This window comes from Phocoena phocoena, chromosome 12 (assembly GCF_963924675.1).
Source record: "Phocoena phocoena chromosome 12, mPhoPho1.1, whole genome shotgun sequence".
NCBI classification, from domain to species: domain Eukaryota; kingdom Metazoa; phylum Chordata; class Mammalia; order Artiodactyla; family Phocoenidae; genus Phocoena; species Phocoena phocoena.
Window position 1 is genome coordinate 28,190,935 of NC_089230.1, and position 21,626 is coordinate 28,212,560.

A 21,626-nucleotide genomic window follows, 5' to 3' on the forward strand; every position below is an offset into this window, starting at 1 on the left:
AAGGATACTTACTGACTTAGGTATCTTAATACCAGTTCAATGACTTTCAATTTTTAATCTAAAAAAGTAAATATAATTTGACAGTTATTAGCAAAACCTGATGAGAAGGAGATTTACAGTCATTGAGCCTAGGATTTGGACGGTCAGGGCTTTAAATAAACTACATTTATACCCCAGTGTTTCTGTGAGGTGAGATAGCTGTCTATTTGCCTGAGGTGTGAGACCTGCTAGTGACTACACATGAGTGAAAGAGCCAATTTTCACATTGATTGCTTTAGTTTGTGCTCTTAACTAAGAATCCTTGATCAAAAGAACTGGATCTCATTGAAGAAATTAGGAGTTTAACATTAGAAGTCATGAAGGATTGGGTATGAATGATGCACTTATGAGTAGATATAAAGCAGAAGGAATATTTGGGTAAGAATTAAAGGAAAAAGAATAGAAATAATAGTGTAAATTGCCCCCCCCCAAAGTAAGTACATGATACTTCTGATTTAAATTATAAAGTTCTGTTGTATTCCGAACAAAGTATCTGATGAATTCTTTACTTACTTTATGATCATTTCATTTCCTATTATGGTGTGGATTATATGATGACATGTGAAAATCTTTAAAAACTGATAGCAGAAACATAACCCCTTTGCCTGGTTATAATAATTATCATGTAATCAAATATGGGAATTTTTACTTTTTTATGTCATTATTTTTTTGGCACATGCTAGTGCCAAAATTTTAATGCATCTGTGTAATTCCTTTGATTTGCTTTGTGTTTGGTGTCAGGTTGGAGTCTGCCTTTAAAATCTCACCCACACAACTAATTTAATAATCTGTCCTTTGAATTAAAATGCTATGACATTATTTGCTGTTTTGATTGTTATTTTTTTCTTTTTTAGGCAGATGTAGCAGTTTTAGTTGTAGATGCCAGCAGGGGAGAGTTTGAAGCTGGATTTGAGACTGGGGGACAAACACGAGAACATGGCCTCTTGGTTCGTTCTCTGGGAGTGACCCAGCTCGCAGTTGCAGTCAATAAAATGGATCAGGTATTTAAAGGCTTCTTGAAAATTCGTTTTCGATGGTAGTTAAGATGATGTTCTGCCGTATTGATGACCTCAGGTGTGACTAGTATACATTTTCTTAGTCCAGTTGTCATATTTTAAAAAATAAATTCATGATGCTAATAGTAAATAAATGAGGTATTAGTAATTTTTAAGCAAGAAGATAAATTCTCACTTTCAGAATTAATTTATAAATCTTAAAGTCATTTTAAGTTATAAAAATGCATATTTATTTTAGTATAAAGAAAACCTGAAATAACCTATATTTCTAACTCCCCCGCCCAATTTTTAACTTTTCATTTTGTACTTCCATCCAATTTATTTTTACACGTAAAAATCTTTTTTTAATAATATTGGGTTCTAGTCTGTTTCATTATCTACTGTTTCAAAAAATTGACAATATTCTTGTTCATGTTTCCAAGTAATTAATAATTTTTACGCAAAGAGGCAAAGAGGTAGTTTTTATAGCTTTATTCTAGTGTATTTTAAAGATACACTAACATTTATTCAGACAATCCCCTACTTTTGAATATTTCCAGTTTTGTGTATGTGTGTGTTTAGAAATAGTCTATTCTGTGGAAGTTTCTGGGCCTAAGGATATATATATATATATATTTAAGACTTGCTGTACATGATGAAAATACCTTTGAGAAAAGTTCTAGTTATTTACTTCTATATGGTGTGTTCACTTCCCCAAATTCTTATCAACACTGCTGTTATTAAAAGATTGTATTCCAATTTGATATATAAAACATGATTTTTCTTCTTTAAACTTACTCTTCTATGAATGGTCATAATATTTAAATATACTTTGTATATTATCATTTGTATTTTTTCTTTTGGAATTTATGTAGTTTGCTCATTTTTGAAACTTTAAAAAAATCAAGTTGTAAGCTTAATTTAAAGATATTACTGTTTCCTTTTGATTTCTCTCATTATGCTTAGGTATTTTCTTACCCTGGGATCAAATTCATATTCACCTAAGTTTTTCTACATAGCTCTTTTATAGTATCATTATTACATATACCTTTTATTTTTTCCCAGTACTTTAGTATGTAAATTTTCAGACATAAAGTTGAAAGAATGTTACAGTAACACCCATATTATACCTGCTACATAATATTCTACCACTTGCTTTATCTCATTTTTGTCTATCTACCCCTGTATCCATCCATTTATCTATCTTATTTTGACATGAATTTCCATGTAAGTTACAAGTTACAGACAGTGTTGCATTTACTCCTAAATACTATAGCATGGGAATGGTTATCTAGAGTTCATATTACATATACATACACTAAGATGTCTGTTTGACTTGGAGGGGGGGTGTCAGTAATTTTATTTTATTTCAGCAGTTGGTCCAGGCACAATTTAATAAGTTATTCACTTTTTCTCCCCACATTTGAAGTCACTTTTAGCATATCCAAAAAATTCTATAAACATTGGAGTTTGTTTCCAGCCTTTCTGTTGTAAGAAAATTTACTTTTAGATCATATTAATAGTAAGATCTGACATTGTGAGCTTTAATTTTAATAGATTTCATATTTAATAGATTTTATAATTATATTTTATAGTCTTGACTGTTTATATTTTATTGCAAAAATTTTAATTTTTTATATATAGCATGGTCTGAAGCATAGTTTTAAAAATAAATTGGATCTTTATCAGGTTAATTGGCAACAAGAAAGGTTTCAAGAGATTACTGGAAAACTTGGGCACTTTCTTAAGCAAGCAGGTTTTAAGGTAAGATAATTTTAAATTTATTTGGGTACTTTCCTTAAGTCTCATCTTACTGATATGAGAGAAAAAACTACTTTGCTATTCTTGTTCAGTATTTTAATTCTTTTTGTTTTTATTTCTCCCTGATATTATGTATATCTTACATTCTTTGGATTACTTTATTTGTTTGTTTGTTTGTTTGACTGACCGTTTATTGCCATGCCATGCGTGGCATGCAGGATCTTAGTTCCCCAACCAGGGATCCCTGCAGTGGGAGTGCAGAGCCCTAATCACTGGACTGCCTGGGAATTCCCTGGATTACTTCATTTTAGAAAATTGCATACATTTTATAAATTGGCTTGGATCTAGTATAAGTAGAAGACTTTTTCTCCACCTATTAAATTAGATGTATAGGTTTAGGGAGGTCACAGAGGAATGTGGAAACTAGTAGAGAGAAGTTTCTCCAGCAAAAATGTGAAATATGACTACGTTACTAGGTAAAAATGCTTGAGTGTTTTGGAAACACTCAATGCTTAATGCTTGTAAGTTTCCCTCCCACAAAATCAAGAAAGTTGAAAACTGTTGTATCAGATAACTTCAGGGCAGTAGTTCTCTGATTTCTATTACTTTTTAAAAAGTACAGTGTTGCTTTTGCAAACTTGGTACAGTTATGCTAATAGTGAACCTTTTAATTTTTTAAAAACAATGTTGTATTGAGTTTCATATGTTCCATCTTTTCTATAGGAAAGTGATGTAGCTTTTATCCCTACAAGTGGTCTCAGTGGTGAAAATCTAATCACAAGATCTCAGTCAAGTGAACTTACAAAATGGTATAAAGGACTATGTTTATTAGAACAAATTGGTAAGAATACTGCCATATTAATTTTAATGCATTATGAACTTGATATTAATTATTATTTAGAGTTCTTTATGGGGGACAGTGATATGTGTGAAAAAGCATAGGATTTGTAGTCAGAGGAGCTAGGTCACCAATTTTGAAATTATATGCAATATTTAAACTGATGCTAAATTTTTCTTCTTTAATTAATGCCTGCTCTACCTACCTCACAGACTGTTGTGACATTAATGAGAAAACACATGTGAAAACATTTTATAAACTAGAGTATTATATGAATCACAGTCAATTTGCTGTTAGTATTTATTAAACAATTATTTTCTGAGAGACATGGGAGTATAGTGGACTCATTGGACATGAGTCAAAAATTACTTTAGGGCTTCCCTGGTGGCGCAGTGGTTGAGAGTCCGCCTGCCGATGCAGGGGACACGGGTTCGTGCCCCAGTCTGGGAAGATCCCACATGCCGCGGAGCGGCTAGGCCCGTGAGCCATGGCCACTGAGCCTGTGTGTCCAGAGCCTGTGCTCCACAATGGGAGAGGCCACAACAGTGAGAGGCCTGCGTACCGCAAAATAAATAAATAAATTAATTAATTAAAATTACTTTAAAATTAAACCTTGCCATTTTACCATTTTTTCCAGATTCCTTCAAGCCTCCTCGAAGATCTGTTGACAAGCCTTTCAGATTATGTGTATCTGATGTTTTCAAAGGTAAGTGTTACCTCTGTTGGCCTACTTCAGTATGGTCCCTGCCTTTCCATTCACTCCTGACCTCTTTTGTTGGACAAAATTATTATGTTGTCTTCAGATTCTTCCTTCTTTATGCCAGTGGTATACAATTCTAGTTACTTAACACCCCTGCCTAGAAGAATCTTCAATTTACTTACCATTTCCCCATTTCATACTCACCTTCCAAGTATAAAAAAACCCTGATCCTTTATCTGTCTAGCCTCATAGTTTTTTTCTCCCGTTAGATTCCTTTAGTTTCTGTATCCTTCAACTGAACTGGATCATTCAGTATTTCCTAATTACATAGGGTTTTTATTGCCACTATGTCCACCCATGTTGTGCTCTTCTCTCTCTTTACTTGTCCATTTCCTACCCATATATAGCAGTCTGGGTCAGGAAATAGACACCACACATATGTAAAATGGGAAGTTTAATATAAAGGATTATTAATATATTAAAAAGAGTGACTATAAGATACAAGGGCACTATGTGGTACCCTAGGGCTGAGGAAGAGAACCCAAGGAAGGACAAACTCAGAAGAGGTGTTGTAGGAGGTGTTGTATTAAATACCTAAGAATACATCCAGTTTAATGTGTACAAGGCTCTACACAGAAAAATATAAAATGGAAATGGAATAAAAGGTCTTAATAAATAAAAGGATGTAGCTTATTATTCCAATATATAACTTATATATTGGAATAATCAGTATGGTAAAGATGTCAGCTGCTCCCCAAATCTCCATTGTCACAGAGCAGGAAGTAGAGAGTAGATTTGGAACTGAGCAGCAATAAATTGATAATTCTGGGGTGATAATTGAGGTCACCCACACACGTACCCTAAGGTGTTGCTCTGTGTTCTCTGTATCCTCTGTCACTGCATTTTTCATGCAGTTTTATAATTGTTCCTGTGCTGTTTATTTCACTTAGATTGTGAACTCCTTGAGGGCAAGTACTGTCACTTCTATATCCATATTTGCAAGACCTAGCTCAGTGCCTGGCATATAAAACATACTTAATAAACGTTGTTTAATAAATGAATAAATGAAGGTGCTTCACAAAAATCATTCAATGAAATTGGAATTCATTATTATCATTTTCCAGCATTCTAGTAGAAGAGGAAGTACGGTAATTCTTTTCAAAATGCTTATTATCTATTTAAAATATAAGAGGTGCTTAATTTTCTTTTTGATTAATAGGGTTTGCTGACTCTACTTGTTTACCTCTTCTTTCTTCAGGCAGCTTCCTGGCTTCTGCCTGCATTGCTTGCCTCAATCTCAGTTCCCACTGAGATTATCAAATGAACTCTTGGTTGCCAACGTCAGTACACATTTTTCAGTTCTATCTTACTTCCATCTTACTTGAATTTGGCATTACTTCTGAGGCTTGTAGCCACATCCACCTTGAAACTTTTCCCCCTTGGTTTCTGTGACCGACTTTCTCCTGCTCTTCTGTTCCTTTCACCTCTCTGTATCCTCTCTGTGGGCTCCTCTTTCTCTGTCCCTTGACTCGTGTTCTGTCACTTCAGTCCTCTTCTTATTCTGCATGCTCCCTTTGGACCGATATCCATGATTTCACCTATCTCCTGCATCTTGATGCTTCCCAAATCTCCAACCCAGACCTGTTCTCACTCTGCAGATACATCTGCTAACTGCTGCTGGGCATCTCCACAGGGAGTGTGCTCCCAGGGTACCATTCTCATGGGTTTGGTGTGATTGGTGCCCCCTTGAATGCATCTTCTCCATCTGTATGTCTTGCAGATACTTCAAATTCACCAAGGCTAAAATGGATCTTGTTCTTTAATTTTCTATCTCACAGTTAATGCACATCCCAGATTTTTCTGTTTTTGCGATTATCCCCCATTTACCTTATCACCTTAAATCTGTCATACCTTATTCTCAAATTCTTGAGTTTCTTCCCTTTCTGTAGTCCATGTATGCATTTCAATCAACCTCCCCATCTCTCTGACACAGAAACACCATCATGTCACTTTTCCATTCACAATTCTTTTCTGGTTTCCCATTACTTAACTGAGGATGAAATTCAAGCCCTAAGTGTGATTTATGAGGCCCCGTTATTATTTGTCCCATGTCTACCTCTTTTGCCTCCTGTCTTGCCCTTTCCCTCATTATTCCAAATGGTCCCCATATAAATTCCATATAAATGACACATGGGTCTTAGCACGTCCCACATTTGGTTATGACTGTGCCTTTGCACATGCACACAAACGATCTGGTAAACTCCTGTTCCTCCTTCTAAGTGCCTCGCTAAAGTGTAGTCCTTCTTCTAAGTGCCTCGCTAAAGTGTAGTCATTCTCCATCATCATGGATTCTTTGATGAACCTTGTTTTTTTTCCATTGCACATTATAAATAACATTTGTCTCAGGACAATGTAATTGTTTTTGCCTTTCTCTTCACTAGTGTAAACTCCTTGTAGGTAGGGACTTATATTTTCATCTCTTTATTCCCAGAGTTTAGCACTGTGCCTGGTACTTAGTAAGTATTCAATAAATTTCATTTCAATAAAATTGAAAAAGGAATGAATTCCCACTTTTTCTAATATAAATATTTTTATTTATAAGAAAATCAAGAGTAGAATGTGGTGTGTCATATTTAGTAGATATATTAAAAATTCTGAAATGATCATTGCTTAATGTTCATTGAACTACTAGTTTTATATAACTACTAGGAAACTTAGTATAGCTAGCAGTATTAAACATAGATGATATTGTTATGTGAACCATTATAAAATTTTGGCATGTTTTGTAGACCAAGGATCTGGATTTTGTGTAACTGGTAAAATTGAAGCTGGTTATATCCAAACTGGTGACCGACTACTAGCAATGCCTCCTAATGAAACTTGTACTGCAAAAGGTATTCCTCTGCAAGATTCTTTTGTTAAATAACCCTTAAGTTGAGACAGCAGGTTTTTAAAAGTAGTTTAGTTATTAACTCCAGAGTAAATAACCTCTTACTGAAATTGTAACTGACTGTCAAAATGATACTAACTGTTGAAGATAAAAATGTGAAAACATTAAACGATTTTTTTCTGTTGTGACTATGTGTGTATAAATGTACATATAACATTCTAACTGTGGTAGCATTTTTTTTCTTTTTTTTGACATTGATTCAAGAAGCCTGGCTAGGATTGACCCAGATGTATAGACACCTGTCAGATACATTTAAAATAGTATTCAGTAGCAGAAATTAAGTCTGACCCCATCCTGGCACTAAATAGTCAGTGGCAAAGCAGAGTGCTACAGTCTGTTGTTTTGAAATGTGTATTTCAGAATTACTATAAGTTAACAACCTAGATCATGTTTATACCAAAAGAAATTTTTCACAGGAAAACTTAAGAAAATAAGATGCAAATGGAGAGAATCCTAATGTTGAAAAGAGAAATTGAGCTAGTTTTAAGTGCTGCAATTATTGCTTTTGCATGTATATGACCTTTCATAATAGCTTATAACTGTTTCTATCTTCTGATCATTTGACCTTACCTGTATACATGTTCTTCTTTTTTGAATTCTGCTTAAAAGTTTATAATTCTGCACTTACCTTATTCTAGCTTCCAACTAAACTTCTGACTTCAACATAAAACTGAAGATCTGTTTTATACTATAAAGTAAACTTGCAAACAAAAGGTCTGTGGAAAATGATTCTTTTTTAAAAAGTGTATATTATTTTTATCAAACAAAATTTTCTTGATCTCTAAGCAAGTAGAAAGAAAAAGGTTAAATGGAAATAACTTTGGCTTTCATTCCCTTATTCATCTTTAAATTTAGCTTAAATTATCTCTGCTGTTGTTTCTTAAAGTGATCAAGAGCTGCAATACTATTGAAATACTAATTTCTTTATATGTTAAAGACCTTTTTGAGAATAGGAAATTTTTTTTTAATATAATCAGGCATGAATTAAAACCATGATCCTAAACCATGGTCATAGACCTTACAGATTGGCTCCTTTGTGAGCTCCAAAATCATAATTTGGTCACTTCTGAAAGTTCTACATTCTTTCCCTCTTTCTTTCCTGTCCCTACCCTACCAGAAAAACTCCAACCACTTATCTTTAACCTAGTGGTTCTTAAAGGGAAGCCATATGAGAAGCACTGCTTCACTCCTTGAGAGCCACCCTTCTAACCCAACTTGGAGATTCTCAGTCCTCAATTTCTCACCCTAATGCTTTTGATTGATTTATTTGATTTTTTAATGCACGCTTCTGTCTGAACACTTTAGGTGCTACTCTGGCTCACTAACCAGTAGTGTCCTAAAAAAGAGAACTGACTAAATCTGCTACCAACAAATGGAAATTCGAAATTACATTTTCACTTTATTAACATATAAGTTCATAGAGTGTTAAAAAAGAACTTCTTTCTCCAGTGAAGAAAGTGCTTGAGAAGATAAATATCACATGTAGGACAGTGTAACATGTTTGGGGGAAGGAAGTCAGATTATATATTATCTTCAGAAAATTTTATATTGTTAATTGAACTTCTAGTATGAAAGCTCTTAAATCCTAAGCTAAAGGCAATCTCTAGTCTATGTAAGTAGCTAGCTCCTGACTTGAATTCCACATTTCATACCAAAACTCAGATATGGTCATTTTAAATTTACATGTAAAAACTAAATGTAATTAGTTGAAAATTTGACAAACATTTTAAAATATCATAATTGTTAACGTTTTTAGAGTCAGGAACCTCTTTGACACCTTGATGAAAGTATGGCCCCTCTTCTCAGATTAATGCAGATGTGCAGCTACATGAAACTTTGAATAAAACTTTAGGTTGTCTCAGAGCCCTTAAAGTTCTCCTTGAACTCCCAAAGAGTCTCAGAGAAACTCAAGAGTATGCTATATGGAAAAAATAAGTATTTTCAGGAGGAGATGGGTGAATTGTAATTTACTAAAAACTTGTCAATCGAGAACTGTTCCCCGGTGGTTGGTCTACATACTGTCTTCATTGTTAAGACTCAAGTTCCTATAGAAAGGAACTTACCCCACAGAATCAGAAAATATGAGAAACCTTTTAAAAGCCTTTATTCAAATACCTGAGTTTTATTGCCCTTTGCAATTATACTCTAGGATTTTCCCTAGGTAATAAAGGTAGCAATAGCTGGGATCATTTTTAAATTAAATTTTCTTACACTATTAATCTCCTCCTTTTCATAAAACTATTTATCATTGTGCATCTGTCTCTCTGGGAAGCAGTTCTTTTGAGCCATGAATAATGAAGGGGCCTGCCGAGGGTACCATCTGACTGAGTACCGATGCCCTGTGGGTTACTCAGAGATTGTTTACGTCGTTGTCTAATTAGAGCAAAGCTTAAATACTACTAGACATCTTCCCCAGTCTCATCTATTATGTTTGGAAATAACTGGGACTGTACTATTATGCCTGTATCCATTAATAGAAGAGAAGTATTAGAATGGGGCCTATTTAATGAATATACCAGTCGTATAAATGAGTTTAAAAAATCTTGATTAAATAAGTAGAAATCAGCCTTTTATGGACAAATACAAGTCACTTTATGTTTAGGGTGGTGGTCCAGAAGAGTCAAGTCTAGAGGAAGTGTGTTTTCCTCAGTGCTTACAGTTAACACTTCTCAATCTCAATCCATTCATATTGAAAATGATGAGTAGTGACTGATGAGGCACAAATCAGCCAAACTCCCTTGGTTGTTATGGTTTGATATTGAGATGTTTCACTGTATGCTTTGGTTCTTACTCATTTCCAGGAATCACTCTGCATGATGAACCTGTCGACTGGGCGGCAGCAGGCGATCATGTTAGTCTTACGTTGGTTGGGATGGATGTCATCAAAATCAAGTGAGTGAGAAAATGAGTTTAAGCGACCATTGTTTTGGATGTAGGACCTCAAAACGCGTAAAATTTGCAATTCACCAGCTCAAATGAAAGAATTGAGTGTTAATTCTGAATCTCATTTGGCCAGAAATAGGCACTTGTGGAAGTGTAAGAATGATAAGCAGAACCTACTAAAATTTAAATTAATACGTGTCAACGTGTGTACCTGACATGTTCTTTGAGGGAAAACAGTAATGTATGAAAATGACATAAGGTTAATAATGGTGTAAAGCCATGCTTTAACCCAAAAGGGACTATTTAGAAAAAGTCCCTAATTTACTGGATTGTTTTACCTTGTTAATGGTTTTAAAGGTTTCCTATTGGATGTGTATTTAATTATCCCCCCAACTACCTGCTCTCCTTTTTTGTTTTTGTTTTGTTGTTGTTACAGTGTTGGCTGCATATTTTGTGGCCCCAAAGAACCCATTAAGGTTTGCACTCGTTTCAGAGCCCGAATCCTCATCTTTAATATTGAAATTCCTATCACTAAAGGATTTCCTGTAAGTTTCAAAATGTTTGTTACTGTTTTTATAAATTCAATATAACTTTATCCTAAAAAATAGTAACTCTCTTTATAGGTGATGTTGCTATTGTTATTTTCAACTAACATTTGTATTACTCTCATCCAGTAAAACATGAAATTGGAATTTGAAGATCATCTTTATTGTGTTTTTTTTTAAATTTTGATCCTTAAGTCTGGGGATGTTTTTTTCAAAAAGGCATTGAGAAGAAATTTCATAATCAATAGGATACAAACTGATGATAAAAAAATCGTTTAGGGAAAATCGTAGACACTTTTTTGCTGAGTTCCAAATGTTACTTCTTAGATTGGGTCTTTCTGTTTTGTTTTGTTTTTTTTTTTTATAATAAGCTTATTTGTAGTTTTTCTGATTATAAAAGTAATACATTGTTATGGAAAATTTTGGAAAACACACAAAAAATAAAAATGATAAGAAAATTCTGGGACACAGCAGTTAAGAATCCTCCTGCCAATGCAGGGGACACGGGTTCGAGCCCTGGTCTGGGAAGATCCCACATGCCATGGAGCAACTAAGTCTGTGTGCCACAACTACTGAGCCTGTGCTCTAGAGCCCTCGAGCCACAACTGCTGAAGCCCGTGCACCCTAAAGCCCGTGCTCTGCAACAAGAGAAGCCACCGCAATGAGAAGCCCATGCACCGCAACGGAGAGTAGCCCCCATTCTCCACAAGTAGAGAAAGCACACGCACAGCAAAAGACCCAACACAGCCAAAAATAAATAAATAAATTTAAAAAATCATATTTAACATCTTATTAAAAAACAGAATCTTCTATAATTGTGTAACCTATAATTATCTGTTCTTTACATTTCAGAGTATTTTTTTGTGTACATTGGTATCTATGGGTATATTTTGGGGATGCTTGACCTAGGTAAACGTTAATTACACTGAAGCTGTGAGGTTGGTTTGCAGGTTATCATTGACTAGCACCATTTGAACATGCACATTTATGGGAAGAGGGGGACTTTATACTATATTGTTACTTATCTAGAAAAGATACTACTTGTGAATAGCATGAATTCTTTGTTTTATGTGTAAATTTTTTTTCAGCTATTTGGGGCCGTACTCTGTTTATAGTTTGGTACCTTGCTTTTGCCATTTAACTAATGGACATTTTCCCCATTAGACTTATTTTTCTTTTCTTGATCAGCTTATTATATAGTACAGGTTCTGCATGAGAATCAAAAATGTTTCTCGGTGGAATTAAATGGCTTGCCTTTAAAAATATAAACAGATCATTTTCTCCATTTGATGCATCTTTGAAATAAAAGTAAGGGAGTAATAGTAATTGACCTTTAAACTTTATTTAAATTAGTGATAGTATTTTAAAGATTGGGAATAAATTTATTTAGCACATTTAAATTTATTTTATACCTCTGCACCTTTATTTGAGATAACCATGTGCTTTGCTTATAATTCTTTGTAATTATTTCTATGTAAACTTGATCCTATTAAATTATATTTATAAAATAGTGTTTAAGTATTTTAGTTTTATAATTATATTCCATTTCTCCCATATGCTAAAAAAGGGGAGGGGCAAAAGCTCTGTCCAAAAAAAGTTATTGTTGCAAATACTTCTTTTAAATATTTAAAATTCATGTGTTGATAAGCAAGAAATTGCTATGAACGAATGGCACTCATTCTTAGAAAGCAGTATGTCCAATGGAGAGAAGCTGAAGAGGTTGGTTACTGTGTTTTTACTCATGCGGCAATAATTTTTGCCAATGGAGAGGTAGAGAGGTCAGGAGGTTGGTAGTTACTTTGAATAGTAATACTGTCTTCCTGTGTACTGTAGTTTGTTTTATGAATTAAAAGTTTTTCAGTGCTGCTTTATGAGATTCTACTTGCTTATGTTGATTCACGAATACCACGATGAATTTTGTTTCAGAAAAAAAACATCACGTTTTGCCATTTAATCCACTCTCTGTGGGAAGAAACTTCCACAATTTTTAAAAATTTAACCAAGGAGAGGCTTCCTAAGCAATTAAATCTCACTATTTAGGGACTAGTTCCTTAATACATAAATATTTTTGTTTCCCTTAGCTTATATGGTAAACTGTCTATATATTTAAGAAGAAAAAAAAAGAAGAATGGGTTAGACTTTAACTAAATTCATGTTTTGATTTATTGTGATAAAATATTTATAACAGAAAATTTACCATTTTAACCATTTTTAAGTGTACAGTTCAGTGGCCTTCAGTACATTCACCTTGTGCAACCATCACCACCTCCCATCTCCAGAACTTCTTCCTTATCCCAAACTCTGTACCCATTCAACAATAACTCCCCCTATCACGCTTTCCCCCTGTCCTCTGGTAACCACAGTTCTACTTTGTTTCTCTATGAATTTGCCTATTCTACATCCCTCATATAAGTGAATCGTACAATATTTGTCCTTTTGTGTCTGACTGATTTCACTTAACATAATGTTTTTGAGGTTCATCCATGTTATAACATGTATCAGAATTTCATTTCTTTTTAAAACTGAATAATATTCTATTGTAAGTATTTACCACATTTTATTTATCCATTCATACGTTGATGGATGTTTGGATTGTTTGTCTTTTGGCAGGTGTAAATGATGCTTCTGTGAACACTGGCATACAAGTATCTGATTGAACCCCTGCTTTCACTTCTTCCGAGTATATATCTCAGAGTAGAATTGCTTGATTGTATGGAAATTCTGTGTTTAACTTTTGAGGAACCACTAAACTGTTTTCCACAGCAGCTGCACCATTTTTACATTGCCACCGGCAGTACACGAGGGTTCTAATTTCTCCTCTTCCTTGTTATTTGCCTTTCTTGTGTGTGTGGGTGTTGGGGGGGGTGATTTTTTGTTAGTTTGTTTGTTTATAATAGGCATACTGATGAGTGTGAAGGGGTGTATCGTGGTTTTGATTTGCATTTCCCTAATGGCTAGTAATGTTGAGCATCTTTTCATTTCTTTATGTATTTTGGGTTTTAATTCCTTATCAGTGTATGATTTGCAAATATCTTCTTCCATGCTGTGGGTTGTCTTTTTACTCTTAAGTATCCTTTGATGTACAGGAGTTTTACATTTTGATGAAGTCCACTTTATCTACATTTCCTTTTGTTGCCTTTACTTTGGTGTCATATCCAAGAAGTCATTACCAGATTCAACATTAAGAAGATTTCCCACCCTGTTTTCTTCTAAGAGTTTCATAGTTTTAGTCCTTCTGTTTAGGTCTTTGATCCATTTTGAGTTAATTTTTGTATATGGTGTAAGATTCTTTTGCATATAGATATCTAATTTTCCCAGCACCGTTTGTTGAAAAGACTGTTCTCTCCCTATTGAGTGGTCTTGGCACCCTTACTGCTGCTTAACCTATTTGATATTAATTTCCTTACATATAAAACATGAACAGTAATAGCTAATATATAAGGCCATCAGTTAACTTCAGGTTTACCATGTGTTAGGCACCACTTTAAAATAACATTATCGGGTTTTCCTCATTTAGTGATGAGAGACCTGATGCTGGGGATATTGGGGGGAAAACGGTTATTACAGGATTTGCCCCAGATCACACAACTAGAATGTGTAAAGTTAGGATTTGAACTCAGGTCTGCCTGACTTCAAAGCCTGTCTAAACTCCCATATAATATTTTTTTTTAATATTTATTTATTTATTTGGTTTTTCCGGGTCTTAGTTGCTGCATGTGGGCTCCTTAGTTGTGGCATGCGAACTATTAGTTGCTCCACGGCATGTGGGATCTAGTTCCCTGGCCAGGGATCGAACTCGGGCCCCCTGCATTGGGAGCGCGGAGTCTTAGCCACTGCGCCACCAGGGAAGTCCCCCCATATAATATTTTACTCTCATTATCCAGCAGTGAATACAATTCGTTACTGCTGAATATCATGCGATTCCCCTTCCCTCATTTTTATGGTGAAACAATTCACATTTGTTGAACATCTGCTGTACCAGACACTGTCTCTTCTGTTATTTAGTTCTCATCATAATCCTATAAGGAAGGTTATGTAATTTACTCAAGTTTACACAGTAAGTGGTGGAGGAGAAATTGGAACTGCTTCCCATGCCCTTTTCCCCTAGTGAGTTAAGGGACAGCCTGATTGGAGTGGTGGGACTTAGGGGAAGCAGCTGGAGATCCTGCAACTCCAGGCAGTAGTGCTGAGGCTAACGTGATTCCGTGTGAGTGCCAGAGTAAAAGACCAGAGATGCTGCAGCGAACAGCTTTGTAGTGTTACAATTTTTTGTTTTAGGTGCTGTTACACTACCAAACCATCAGTGAACCTGCCGTTGTTAAACGATTGATTAGCGTCTTAAACAAAAGCACTGGTGAAGTCACAAAGAAAAAGCCTAAGTAAGTGTTTCAATGCATAAATAATAAACACAATTTAAGCACATTCCTTACAGATTAATTCATTTGTGTAATATTTCTCTTTGCGATAAGTGAAGTCTGTTTTTACTTGTTCCAGAAATCAGTTTTTTAAAGGACTGGATGAAAACACAAAAACAAATATTTAAGCTCCTGTTTAGGTAGGAATGCTAGATATAATTTCAGTTATATATGATGGTGATGGGTGTGAATTGTAAATAAAAATGTAAATATAAGTTTATATGTAAGTATCAAGCCCTAGATACTGATGATGTAAAAATGAAGGCATTTAAAAAATCAGTCCTACATTTTTGAAGATGAACTTGAGTTATGCCTAGCCACTTGTCCCAAATTCCAGCTGATTGTGCTTCTTAACTTTCTTGTCACCCCCTCATGGGAATCATGCCCTATGCTAAGAATACCTCAGGAAGAGAGTGAACTAAACACTGTTTTTTTCCCACCTGGAAAGTACTTTTGTTTTCTGCTTGAAGTCCACCTGGTGCCTAGGCTGAGGTGGTCACCACATGTTGGTCCCCTCTGCTTGCCATTAATACCTAGGTCTAGGTGTGGACAGTTCCCCCTTGGCTGGGATAGGCACGGGATTTTTCAGAGGAGGTGCTTCCTGAGAATCTTGAGTTTCTTACTCTAATTCAACTAAAGGTTGACCACAGTTTGGTTTGGCTGCTTCAGCTTTGGGGTTTTCCTCACTTCAGCCCTATGGGGAATCCCACCCAAAATCCCCTTTTTTTTCAGTCCTGGGGTGTTCCTCCTCATTTGCACCTGTGTAAGAGGCCAAGGTGGTTAGAGGGTTAATTTAGGATTGGCTGCACGTAGAAGAAAGAATCTTCACACTGTTCTAAACCCATGCCTGTTTCTCCGTTAGTTAGAAAAAAGAGGCTACTTCACCTCTGTTTTAAAGATAGTTCTTTATTTTTAACCTGAGTCTTTAGCTTCTAGCCTGAGTGTCTGCCATAATGTCCTGAGAAGTGTGATAGAACTAATGGCTGATGTTTCTTGAGGACCACTATTTTCTAGGCTCTGTCATAAGTGCTTTCACATGGTTTACATTCTCAGCAACCGTATGAAGCAGGTATTATTATGTTTCCCATGTTTCAAATGAGGAAGCTGAGGCTTAAAGAGATTGTATAACACGTTTGAGATCACAAAGCTAGCAAATGGCAGGCCCAGGATTCTAATCTAGTTAGTTGGGTCACATAAATTCTTTTGGCAGGAGGCGGGCTGTTTGACTTGGAAAATTCTCAATCTGACATTGGCTCATCAGATGTAATCCTGAATTTTACCCTCCCTGCTCATGCTGCAGAGTCTAGCTCAATGATGGTAATTCTAGGTTTTAATATATTCTCATGCTATTTTTTCCTGTCACCGTATTTGTAGCTTTGTCCTTTTATTTTGCACCAACACCATTTGGCCTTTCCCCTTTGTTTCCATTCCTGGCACATTGTAGACTCGATTGCTTTATGTGGGATGGAATCAAGCTTTCTAGAACCAAACTTAATGCAAATTATGAATATATTAGATGTTCTCCTTCCTAAGGAATGGGACCTTAAGCTGAAATTGCCCAAAGCCAATATTTAGAATTTTGGGAATACGTTTTTTAGAAACTTTGGCTTATTCTATCTGTCTGTCCCTGAATTAATCTTTCAGAAGGGGAGTTTATGAATGCTGTTCTCTATCCTTCTAGAACACATCAAAATTGAATTAGGGAACATTTCAGAATGTCCCCTTTGGGTTCTCCCTCTTTCAGTAAGTCTGGTGGGGCCCGTGCACAAGGATTCTTGGTGGTTTTGCTTATTTGTGTGAAGCTGTTTGCAATCAGACCTATGCCTCATCTCCCTTCATTTCCTACAAACATCATACTGTGAAAGAATCTTACATGATTTTATCCTGAACGTCTGTTAAAGAACCACTCTTCCTATGTGAGAAAAGAGAGAGGAGGGAGGGAGAGAGAGATCTAGGGTAGTGTGTTGGCACTAGGAGATTATCCTCTTTAAAGATAACTTTTTAACACATAATCTACCAATTAGGATTTTACTATGGAAGACATAGGACATTGCATTCCTTTCTTTAAATGCAACTGCATCACTCTTCTTTAATTTCATGAGGGAATGAAAGGGAAGACTTTGGTGGAGGTGTCTTGAGTATTTTAGATTATAGTGTCCTTCAAAGGATAGAGTTCAATTTGGAGAATTGTTTAAAACACACACACACACACACACACACACACACTCATACACACACGAACTAGCTAATATTTCTTAAATCTAGAATTACTCCTCTCATTTCTTTCAACTAACCCCCTCAAATTCAAAGGCATATATTTTCATTTTAAGAAAATCCCTTTTTACTTTTTAAGTTTTTGAAAAACTAAGTTGATGTGTAGATGGAATGTGAAATATTTTTCAGGTTTTAATTATATTTCTTTACCTTTATTAGATTTCCATTTTATTTTTCGTGATAGATTGTTGACCAAAGGCCAGAATGCATTGGTGGAGCTACAGACACAAAGACCAGTGGCTCTTGAGCTGTACAAAGACTTTAAAGAGCTGGGGAGATTCATGCTGCGCTACAGTGGTTCTACCATAGCTGCTGGTGTAGTCACCGAGGTATTTTAAAGTGACTGATTATGTATCCATGGTTATTATGTCTTTTTCTACTTTCTTGTTAAAATTTTACTTATTTATTTTTATTTTTTGGCTGCGTTGGGTCTTCGTTGCTGCGCACGGGCTTTCTCTAGTTGTGGCGAGCAGGGGCTACTCTTCGTTGCGGTGCGCGGGCTTCTCATCGCCATGGCTTCTCTTGTTGTGGAGCACAGGCTGTATGTGCATGGTCTTCAGTAGTTGTGGCTCGCAGACTCTAGAGTGCAGGCTCAGTAGTTGTGGCACAGGCTTAGTTGCTCCGCGGCATGTGCGATCTTCCCGGACCAGGGATCGAACCCGTGTCCCCTGCATTGGTAGATGGATTCTTAACCATTGTGCCACCAGGGAAGCCCTCTTTTTCTACTTTTTAAGAATGATTACTGAGATTTTATGGCTTAACGGGAGTGCAGTTATATTAGAACAACATTTTAAAATTTTATTAAAGATTAAAAGAATGACGGGAAGAAAATGTTTCATCTTAGATCTTCTCATGACGAAACTTCCAAACTGTCTTCTCCACCAGTAATATTGCTCAAAATTAAAGGCATTGAAAAATACATCTGTATGCAGTCCAAATCATGAGAATAGACTTTAATAAGAGTCAAATGAATTGGGGGTAGTGGTTTTGTTTAACAAAGTGCCCTCATTACGTTTTTTTTTTAATAACTGGTTCTCAGTTCATTCATTCAGAAAGTTCAGTTAATATATCAGTAATGTTTCTGAAACATTAATATATAATGTAAGGTACAGTTGAGTTTTGGAGAAAATAGCCAGAAACGAACCAGAATTTCAGTGATTTAAATTTCCTCCCACACTATCATGATTAATATAGACCTTATGAATACATGCATGCCTTATTTTATCGCACTTCACAGATACTGTGTTCTACAAAATGAAGGTTTGTGGCAACCTTGCATTGAGCAAGTCTCTAGGCACCATTTTGCCAACAGCATTTGCTCACTTCATGTCTCTGTTTCACACTTTGGTAATTCTTGCAGTATTTCAGACTTTTACATTATTATTATTACATATTTGTTACGGCGATCTGTGATCAGTAATCTTTGATGTTATGCCTACAAAAAGGTTATGACTCACTGAAGGCTCAGATGATGGTTAGCCTTTTTTAGCAATAAAGTATTTTTAAGTTAAGGCGTGTACATTGTTTTCTTAGGCATAATGCTATTGCACTCTTAATAGACTATAGTATAGTGTAAACATAACTTTTCTGTGCACTGGAAAACCAAAGAATTCCTATGACTTGCTTTACTGCGATTCTCACTTTATCGAGGTGGCCTGGAACGGAACCCACAATATCTCCGAGGTATGCATGTATTTTTAAAAGGGGCTTCATTACTTCATATGCTTGTTTTCTGCATAAAAATTACTCAGTTCATTTAACTGGATGGATACTTTGGACATAGGGCTTTAGGTTGCATCAAAATTCAGTTATACGTGTACCATGAAAAAGGCTCTGGAGTTAAACTTAAGTCTGAGTTACTGCTCCACTAATTCCTAGCTGCAGAAGAACAACATTTGTCCTGTAATTTATCCATCTATGAAAATGGGGTAATAGAATCTACCTTCTGGAGTTGTGAAATGAAATGGTCTGCATAAAGCACTTGGCACAGTGATTGCATTTAGAAAGCATTCAGTAAATGTTACCTAATAGCAGCAGCAGCAGCAGCATCACATTTAACTGTCAAAACATTCTTTATGAAAGAGCATTCTAAAAATAAGATGCAGTCTCTTGTGGAAAGTAATGGAGAGATTATAGAAAATCTCAAACAACAAGACTAGGGAAGGAAAAAAGTTGCAGGAAAAACAAAAAAGTTTCACCTGATGTAATGATTGCTCCACTGCCATTTTTTCCTTTTGTTGTTGTTGTTCATATAATGTGGTTGGTTAAATTATAGCAAATGCTTTTTTTTTCTTTTACAGATAAAAGGTTGATGGGTCAGAATTTCTACCATGTTTCTAAACACAGTGAGATAGTTAACCTCCATGTTTTGAAAGAATCCAGTTATTCAGTTAAAGCAACAATGTGCAATTGATATTTTTTTAAATGAGAGAAAATTCAAGCTTTAATCAGCTGCAAAGAAGTATTATTCACCACTCCTACAAAAATTTTAAGTTGCCAACTGGCAAAGAAAGGCTAATATTGCACTTTCATTTAAAAAACTAGCTTTTCCTCTGAAATGTTACTAATGGATTTACCTTGCTGAGACTTACGGAAGTTATCAGAAATATGTGTTAGAAGACATCGAATCATCATGACGTGAACTCTACTTCCAGCCAAACCACCAAATGTTTTCAGTTTTCTCTTTTGATTTCAACTTACAACACACATTTTTAAGGAAGAATAACTAAAATGGGTTATTGAGGTAGTTAATATTTGACCTGAGCAGTTTTTTAGTTAACTGTAAGAAAAGATTTGTTGAAGGTTAATAAAGGTATTTTGTGTTGAGCAGTGAGTGTTCTTCCTTCAACAGACAACCATTTGGAACTGCTTAGTTTGCAGTTATTGGAAATTGTTCCTTTGGTAACCAAGATATTATTTAACGTGTAAAGCCAGCTAATAAAATGCCTTTGTTTGAGCATAACAACAAAATGTGTTGTGTTTCTTCGATGTTCATGAGATTCTAAGTAGGACTTGGGTTTTATGGGATCTTTTTCACCTGAGGGTTTCCCCAGTCTTTCACGTGAATTCTTGCTTTTTATCCTAGTAGCAGATCAAATTTAATCTCATCCATTTCTAACCATAACTTAATTTTATTTTTCCCATTCTCACTTTTATAATTACATGTATGATGACTTTATCTCATATTCCTTGTAGATTGTAAGTCCCCTATGAGTAAGAGTCATGTTTTTCTTTAAAGTTTCAACAAACTCCAAGGTATATTTAGTTAACAGGTATTTGTTGAGCTCCCTCCTGGGTACCATTGCTTTCGAGTGGATTTTGTCCTCAGCTGAGGCTGGGACTGTGTTCTTTTTTTTTTTTTTTTTACATCTTTATTGGAGTATAATTGCTTTACAATGGTGGGTTAGTTTCTGCTTTATAACAAAGTGAATCAGTTATGCATATACGTATGTTCCCATATCTCTTCCCTCTTGCGTCTCCCTCCCTTCCACCCTCCCTATCCCACCCCTCTAGGTGGTCACAAAGCACTGAGCTGATCTCCCTGTGCTATGCGGCTGCTTCCCACTAGCTAGCTATTTTACGTTTGGTAGTGTATATATGTCCATGCCACTGTCTCGCTTTGTCACAGCTGGGACTGTGTTCTGATGGACCATATGATACAATTTTTTTTTAAATTAATTTATTTTTTAATTTATTTTTGGCTGTGTTGCATCTTCGTTTCTGTGCGAGGGCTTTCTCTAGTTGTGGCGAGCAGGGGCCACTCTTCATCACGGTGTGCAGGCCTCTCACTATCACGGCCTCTCTTGTTGCGGAGCACGGGCTCCAGATGCGCAGGCTCAGTAGTTGTGGCTCACGGGCCTAGTTGCTCCGCGCCATGTGGGATCTTCCCAGACCAGGGCTCGAACCCATGTCCCCTGCAATGGCAGGCAGATTCTCAACCACTGCGCCACGAGGGAAGCACCGATACAATTTTTTTATATTGGGAAATGGTGTGATTTATATATTGATGGCTTACCATATTCAACAGCATTTCTTCTTAATTGAAGAATAACATCCATATGGTAAAGTGTACAGAACATGAATGTGCTGCTTAGTGGACGATCACAAGGTGAACACATTTCTTTACTAAAACGTATATGTGTAGCTGTCATTTGAGAGTAAACTTGCTAAGGCAAAAAAACGTTTTATTTATATTAGTCAGAAATTTAACAGATACAACTGACAGA

General features: G+C 35.7%; 1 protein-coding gene across 1 annotated transcript in view; it reads left to right on the forward strand.

Annotated features, from left to right (window-relative positions):
• The window catches only part of HBS1L (HBS1 like translational GTPase), an 82,304-nt gene extending 61,942 nt beyond the window's left edge, over positions 1-20,362 (forward strand). Inside the window, exons 9-18 of the mRNA XM_065888598.1 lie at positions 894-1,040; positions 2,724-2,798; positions 3,519-3,636; positions 4,271-4,339; positions 7,123-7,227; positions 10,085-10,175; positions 10,603-10,711; positions 14,990-15,090; positions 17,585-17,729; positions 19,701-20,362. Coding sequence (XP_065744670.1) covers positions 894-1,040; positions 2,724-2,798; positions 3,519-3,636; positions 4,271-4,339; positions 7,123-7,227; positions 10,085-10,175; positions 10,603-10,711; positions 14,990-15,090; positions 17,585-17,729; positions 19,701-19,712 — 972 coding nt within the window. The 3' untranslated portion in view covers positions 19,713-20,362. The remainder of the gene's footprint in view (positions 1-893; positions 1,041-2,723; positions 2,799-3,518; positions 3,637-4,270; positions 4,340-7,122; positions 7,228-10,084; positions 10,176-10,602; positions 10,712-14,989; positions 15,091-17,584; positions 17,730-19,700) is intronic.
• The last annotated feature ends 1,264 nt before the right edge of the window (positions 20,363-21,626 follow it).